Source organism: Rhinichthys klamathensis, unplaced genomic scaffold (genome assembly GCF_029890125.1).
Source record: "Rhinichthys klamathensis goyatoka isolate OS25496 unplaced genomic scaffold, OSU_Roscu_1.1 h1tg000011l_1, whole genome shotgun sequence".
NCBI lineage: Eukaryota > Metazoa > Chordata > Actinopteri > Cypriniformes > Leuciscidae > Rhinichthys > Rhinichthys klamathensis.
The window spans coordinates 19,997,767-20,006,125 of record NW_026606564.1 but is presented as its reverse complement, the minus strand read 5'-3'; the positions used below and the strand labels follow the sequence as shown (position 1 = coordinate 20,006,125).

Sequence of the window (8,359 nt, the reverse complement as noted above, 5' to 3'; positions counted from 1 at the left end):
CCTGCGCTTTTTTCACTCCTCCTCTCACTGCAGCCGCCTACTCTCGACTACATTTCAGGCGAGGCAAGGCGCATCTCAAACAAGCTATTATATAGATCAGTGTGGGAATCACAAAGTTACGTCGCTGGAACGTTATGTGGTTCGTCGCTACGACGAATATGGTCTGGTCCGGTTACGTCTTCAGCTGGGGATGTCAGCCATTTACAATTTCCAGCATCTTAGATAATAGTCCAGAAACAGGGAATATAGCAGATGCACTATTGAAATGTCTATTTAAGAGGTTTTAAACAGGATTTAGAGATATATGTGGTATAATATCCCGCTCCAGTGCAGTAGGTGTCGGTGTGACACTGTTCAGCTGTTCCAAACCCTCCTGTAAAACACACGAAGAAGAGCAAAACGAAAGGAACACCTGTCCACACCTAAACCTGTCGCTCACTGGATTTGTTTTTATCTATGATTCAGAAAACATGTCTACAGATGTCAATTTAGCACAATGCCTACCAAATCTAATAACACTCGCGGCCATTTATGTGTTTAATCCACAATCCATCGAGACCAGCGAGAGATTCTGAGAACGACGCGCGCGGACTGACAACAAGCGTTACTGAGTTTACAATACTGATAAATTCTCTTCTTAGTGGACAAGACTGCAAGTAAGTTTAAGACATTCTCCATTACAGTCATTTGTAGTTATTAGGAACTTCATATTGTTAAGCGAGATTTAAATGTGAAGTTACAGAAGGCTGTTCTTCTGCTACTCCGAACAGAAGAAGAATATGCCAGAAATTACAATCTTTTGAAGTAAAAATACAAATTTATTGATAAAGGATTATTCAACACGAATATGTTTCTAAAAAGTTTTCTCCCATTTCCTCTTCCGTGTTAGGCTTTTGTTTTTGTGATGTGAAATCGAAAGTATTTTTGAAGCAGACATTTACAGTAGACAGACAGATGAAGCCTAACGTCAATCAACAACAATCTGCTGTTATTAAAATGAATATTTCAGTTCAGCAATTGTGATTAGTAGTTATACAGTATGTCTATTATAATTCTGGTTACTTTTACTCAATCAATTATTGTGAACTTGAAGTAATGATTGAATGGCTAACGATTCAACAATTAATAAAGATTGGGTAAATATGATGGTAATATGATATTATACTGTAATAGAGAATGTAACAAATTTGGTTAATTTTTCCCAGCACAGTGTACATTTCTGTTCCCCAATGAATTCATATTCAGAGTCAGTTAAACTCATTAAACAATCAGAAATGATTAAGACCATTCGGTTATTTTACATCGCAATATATTTGTTTGTAACTCACTTTATTTGATAGATTGTTTTTGCTGTTGCTGTTGTTGATGATAACTCTTTATTCTTCATGATTGTCTTCAATAAGATGTTGTTGATGTGTGTAAATGTTGTGATCTGCAGGTGATGCTGAAGGATTGAGTGTTTTCAGAAAGCAGTGCTGATCAGTTTTCAGGGTCAGTTTAGCTGCAGTATGTCAGAGGAAAGAGGAAAGGACTCTCTCTCTCAGATGAGTCTCTCAGAGAAACACAGGTGAGACTGCGTCTGTTTCACACTCTCAGTTTAAACTCCACTGGACTTTGTGTTTCCCTGTCAATAACACAACTTTAAGCATTGTTTTATATTTACAAATGCTTTGCACAACTTCAATTTTAACTTCTTAAATTAACACTGACATTGTCTATAAAGCCCTGTTTGCTCTATAGAAAATATCACAGTTAATAATTTGTTAATAATCTTCTAGACGCTGAACTAATCCAAATAAATTACTTTAGATTTTAGATCATAAAATTATTGACAGACATTAGAAAACAACTATACACTTAATTTAATTCAACAAAACTGTGTTGCACAGACATTTCTGTTCTCTATTTCTGTCAATAAATAAAAACTTGACATGTTCTCTTAAATTATGATCAAGTATCTTGTAAATTCTCAACATATTTAATTTCTCTCATGTATATTAAAGAAATTGTTAAACTAATGTGAGCCAGTAAATAAAATGACGGTTAACTATAAAACTGTAAAGTGTGTGTGTGTGTGTGTTTCTGTGGAGGATTAGATAAAGACACAGATGTGTTTCAGACACAGTTGATCCTCCTTTACTAAAGTGTTTTCTCTCTCTCTGTGCTTTGTGTCATCAGTGTAAGATCAGGCTCACATGTGTCCAGCTCTGTGTCTCTGAAGAGTGATCGGTCTAAAGATGATCCACCAAAGTTCAGTGAGAAAACACCATCATCTAATAAAAGGTATTTTGTGTGTTTACATTACATTATAGGGTTTTATTATTTGTCCACACTAGTTTATGTGATTGAACTTGACTGAATAAAACAATAAATCACAATAAAACTCAATTCCTGGGAACCTTATGAAACTCATTCCAGTAACACAGCTACACTGCATTTGATTACTATTTGCAACATTAAACGTTTTCAAATTAGACTAAAGTATCTCCTGAAGTAAAGTGTTTTTTCTCTCTCTCTCTCTGTTCTTTGTGTCATCAGTGTAAGATCAGGCTCACATGTGTCCAGCTCTGTGTCTCTGAAGAGTGATCAGTCTAAAGATGATCCACCAAAGTTCAGTGAGAAAACACCATCATCTAATAAAAGGTATTTTGTGTTACTAATTTTTTGTCACACGTTTACTGTGTTTAAAAGTTGTATCAGTGAATACCAATAATGAAACATGTTTAGATCAAATATTTGTCAGAGTATTCACAGCTAATGCTTATTTCTCTTTCTGTAAAATATCAGTTAGTATTTTATTTTACTAATGTGATTACAGGCTTCAATATGAGACATTAGACTCAGTCCTTCAGACTCACAGGAACCACGAGAATTTCAAAGACAATCTTCTTGGGATCTTCCAGGTAGGAAAACACATTTTTATAAATGTTTAATATTTCTAAAAAACAAATATGTTATTGAACAAAGAAATTTAATTAAATTTTTCTTCATCTCCTTTTTTTCCTTTTAAACACTTTTTAGCACAACTTGGTTAGCATGTTAGTCTTTTAACTGGATTTTTTTATGTACATGAATTTATAATTATTGAATAAATAGTGTTGACCAAATGTAGATGTACAATTTGGCTTAAATTATGTTATTCTGTCTTTTCTCTTACTTTTGTTTGTAGGATCTTGAGAGCAAAATAATCACATTTCTGAAGAATGAACTGGAGAAGTTAAAGAAAATATTACAACATGAGAACACACAACACTTTGTGAAGGACTTTAATGAGAACAGATCCAGTATCAAATCAGCAGCTCTTGATCTCACACTACATTACCTGAGAGAGATGAAGCAAGATGAAGCTGCTGATGCTCTAGAAGGCAAGAGACTCGTGATCATCTGTCTGATTGTCTCTTATAAATGTAGGAGAGAAAATGAAGACTAAAACTATCTATTTTCTGTTCCTGTGTTTAGGTGAGCTGTTCCTCATTCATCAGCTGAAATGTGGCCTAAAGAAGAAGTATCAATGTGTGTTTGAAGGAATGGCGAAGCAAGGTGACTCCACACTCCTGAATAACATCTACACAGATCTCTACATCACTCAGGGTGGCAGTGAACAGGTCAATACTGAACATGAGGTGAGACAGATTGAAGTTGCTTCCAGACATCATGAAGCACAAGAGATACAGGTTGAATGCACACATTTGTTTGAAGCGCCTGAACAAGACGAGGAGATCCGAACTGTACTGACAAAAGGAGTCGCTGGCATCGGGAAATCAGTCTCTGTGCAAAAGTTTGTTCTGGACTGGGCTGAAGGAAAAGAAAATCAAGATATCAGCTTCATATTTCCTCTTCCATTCAGAGAGATGAACTTAAAGGAGAAAGAAAAACTAAGTTTGATGGACCTTATAACTAAATTTTTCCCAGAGACAAAAGGACTGAACCTTACAAGAAGGAATCAGTTCAAAGTCCTGTTCATCCTTGATGGACTGGACGAATGTCGCCTTCCTCTGAAGTTTGATTGTAATGAGACGTGGCGTGATGTATCGTCACCAGCCTCTCTGGATGTTCTCCTAACGAACCTCATGAAGGGAAATCTGCTTCCTTCTGCTCTCGTCTGGATCACCAGCAGACCAGCAGCTGCCAGTAAGATTCCTCCTGACTGTATCGACCGGCTGACAGAGATACGAGGATTCAGCGACGCACAAAAGCAAGAGTACTTCAGAAAAAGATTCAAGGATGATATTCAAGCCAACACAATCATAGATCATGTTAAACAATCAAAGAGTCTCTTTATCATGTGCCACATCCCAGTCTTCTGCTGGATTTCAGCCACTGTTCTCCAGAACATTCTGGTGGAGAAGAGAAATAATGATGTGAAAAACACTCAGGCTGATGAGATCTCTAAAACACTGCAGGAATCAAACACTGAAGACACTCCCAAGACTCTGACACAAATGTACACACACTTTCTCCGCTTTCAGATCCAGCAGAGCCGCCGAAAGTATGATGGAGAATACACACCAGATGTTTCCTGGGATAAAGACGCCATCCTTTCACTGGGGAAACTGGCATTTCATCAGCTGGAAAGAAACAACCTGATCTTCTATGACACAGACCTGGAAGCCTGTGGTCTTGACGTCTATAAGGCATCAGTGTACTCAGGCATGTGTACCCAGATCTTTAAGGAGGAAACAGGGCTCGTTCTTGGGACCATGTACTGCTTTGTTCACTTGAGCATTCAAGAGTTTATTGCAGCCCTTTATGCACATCTGTTTCTAGACATCAACAAGACAAGTGTGTTTGATCATGAGTCTACAGAACAGGAAAACAGAAATGAAACCATGATTGATTTTCTCAAGACTGCAGTGGACAAGGCGCTGGAAAGTGACAATGGACACCTGGACCTTTTCCTTCGCTTCCTCCTCGGTCTGTCACTCCAGTCCAATCGACGACTCTTACGAGGTCTGTTGACACAGCGAGACGGCACTGACCGGAGCAACAAGAAAATAGTTCGACGACTCTTACGAGGTCTGTTAACACAGCGAGGCGGCACTGATCAGAGCAACAAGGGGATAGTTCAGTACATCAAGCAGAAACTAGAAGATAATCTTCCTGCAGAGAGATCCATCAATCTGTTCTACTGTCTGAATGAACTGAACGACCAAACTCTGGTGAACGAGATTCAGACCCACCTTAGCAAAGGAAGTCTCTCATCTGGTGACCTTTCACCTGCCCAGTGGTCTGCTTTAGCCTTTGTGTTGTTGACATCAGAGGAAGAGCTGGAGGAGTTTGAGCTTCAGAAATTCAAGAAATCAGACGAGTGTCTCATTAGATTATCGGCAGTCATTAAAGCCTCCAAAACAGCCCTGTAAGTCTTTTAATATATTTTGTCATGTTTAGCTCTCATCTGAAAAAAACATTTATCTACATTTATAGGGATTCCCCATCATAAACATGAAGCTATACCCGTAAAGCTTTTTGTGTTTTTGTGTGTGTGTGTGTGGAGTGTTTATCACAACTTAAGACAAAATATAAAATACCATGGAAAAATGTTTGCATGTTTGTTTTGTATCATATGATACACCAGACTTGTATGGTTTATATATAATTATATATATATTATCACATAATCATACTTGAGGAAGAAAAAAATGGCATATTTTATTCATATACCCAAACTGGGGGGAAGAATGTAATTTGGTACAGATGTTATTTATATTTCCAAAAAGTAAGATGAAATTCTGAAAGGTTATAGTATAAAGCATTGAGATTTTTATAAAACAGGCTAATAAATAAAGTACAGTATATTTTCACATCATATATTAGTTGTCCCTCTGTTTCTCCCAGTAATTAGATATTTTAAATGCTTATTTCTATGTGTAATTCTGCAGTTTAATGTAATAATAATGTAGTGCAATATGTAGATCGAGAGATTTACAAATAAACATTTATCAAAAGCCTGTTGTATCATATTTGATGTACACATCAGATGGTTTTTCTACAAAAAAACTTCTTAGGTTTAAGTAATATTAGCTTTACTTAAATCATTAAATATTTTATGTCAAAAAGACAAGTACATGTGCATGGAGCAGTTTTAGTATTATAGTGAAAGGCCTTTAAGTTGCCATAAAGTGTGAACTGTCTCATATAATGGTGTCGGTGCAGTCAAGTCAATAATATTGTTGATTAATAAGTGTCCACTAAGAAAGACAGACGCAACAGTGGCAAGAACCTAAACTCCATCAGGTCACATAAATAGAGAAAAAATCCTATAGCTATAGAAGCTTTACACAAATTGTTTTTCAAACATGGTTTATTTTATCAAGGATATTTGTCAGTGAATAAAAAACACTAATGTACAGTAAATAGTACCTTTTGAAGATAAATGTTAGTTTAACTCAGCCTCTTTGCTGTATATGCTGTTTATGTAAAAAATAAATGGGAAAATGTATTTAATATTTGTATATAGAAAATGTATTGTATGTATTCCATCTAATTCTGTGTTGTGACTTTATTGTAGGTTAAATGATTGTAACTTAACAGACAAAAGCTGTTCAGCTCTGGCTGCAGTTCTTGGATCCGATACCAATCTGAAAGAGCTGAACATGAACAATAATAATCTGCAGGATTCAGGAGTGAAGCTGATCTGCACTGGACTGAAGAATATAAAGTGTAAATTGGGGATACTGAGGTAAGTGTAAATTGGACGATGCCGGAGGCAAAAAGCGCACTTGAGTTGACCACCTCCCAATTTCCACATCTTTCCCTTCACCCATCCCTACCTGAATTCACCAAAAATTCTATATGGTTTAATATGAACTATTATCATACAGTATTATACATGTTTGGTATCATTTGAAATGTCTCAGTGCGACTGGTACAAAGGTCTCATTCCCACAGAAGTAAACCAAAAAGGTAATAAGGTGTGGAGCGTTTAGAGATATCTTGTTAACTGCTGTGTGTGTGCCCCCATGTAAATCAGCGTCTGTCCCCAGTAAGTCTGGGACAGTGATTAATGCAAATTCCCACTGTGAACTCGTTAAAATACATCATGTATTTTATAATGTCAGGTTCGCATGTTCTCTCTTTATTCTAGAGCATTTGATGTTTTGTATTGATTATCTTTGAACTGATTATGTAATTGGCATGATACATTTACCTGACATAATTAATTGGTACATTTGATTTTATTCCGACTGACTCTGAAATTGTTTTCCCAAGTAGATTAAACGGATTTGTATCACACTGCAAGTTTTGCGTCAGATTAGTGACAACTAATATTTTGGCGCTAATTCAAGTGTACGTGTTTCGGGCAGCGTTTCCGGAAGCAAAATTGAAGCGTGACCAACTTAAATCTGGGTGTGTTTTACCTCTGTTTTAATTTAATGTTACTTTACATAAGTGTACGTGGGAAACCACGGCAGGGCCAATCCAAAGCTATTATAAGACAAGTAAAGTTGGTTGACTTATATCTGTAGAAGTGGCCATACCTCTACTGAAGTAAATGTTACTTTAATTTCAAGTGTATGCAATCACAGGGGCTATACGAAAGTATATTTGTGATATAGTGTGTGGTGAGCGTTCTGGCGCAATATGGCTGCCGTCGCATCATCCAAGTGGATGCTGCACATTGGTGGTGGTTGAGGAGATCCCCCCCTCTATGTAAAGCGCTTTGAGTGCCTAGAAAAGCGCTATATAAATGTAATGAATTATTATTATTATTATATTTGATTATGTAAGCGTGAATGCGACTGAAATCAGGTATATAGCAATTACTTCTGTTTAGTGACCGAAGCTGGTGAGATTGTGATCTAAAAACATTAAATTATGAGATTTTTAATCTTCAAACAGGCTTACACTGTTTTAGATAATTGTAATCTCGAAAGTGATGTTGATGTCTGAACACTAAAACAAGTTCATCAAGCACAAAAAAACCTAAAAGTTCTAGGCTACTGTATGTTTGAGATGTCATGTTTTCATGAAGGTTGAAAGGCTGAAAGCTGCTATTATTATCTTTGTTTTTACAAAACATTTACTGCTAATAATATTATCTACGTGGAGACATTTCCCCGCAATGTAACGTTAGGCTATGAATAACAGGACACGACACACATAAGCGCGCGCATACACACGACACACACACCGTGCACGCATACACACACACTGGTCCACTATCTTTATGGGGACTCTCCATAGACGTAATGGGTTTTATACTGTACAAACTGTAGGTCTCCTTACACTAATGAATTAGTTTGTATGAAAATTTTCATTGTTTTTTTCTTGTATAGTTTTAAGTTCTATTTATTTGGTGCTTTGTTCAATCTCAAACCATTATTTTATTTTTATTATTAAGATGTCTGCACAAGAGTTA

General features: G+C 36.5%; 1 protein-coding gene across 1 annotated transcript; it reads left to right on the top strand.

Moving 5' to 3' along the window:
* The first annotated feature begins 3,463 nt into the window (after positions 1 to 3,463).
* On the top strand, positions 3,464 to 5,382 carry LOC130100476 (protein NLRC3-like). The gene has a single exon (XM_056265951.1). The coding sequence runs from the start codon at positions 3,528 to 3,530 to the stop codon at positions 5,358 to 5,360; it is 1,833 nt and encodes a 610-aa protein (XP_056121926.1). The 5' UTR covers positions 3,464 to 3,527; the 3' UTR covers positions 5,361 to 5,382.
* The last annotated feature ends 2,977 nt before the right edge of the window (positions 5,383 to 8,359 follow it).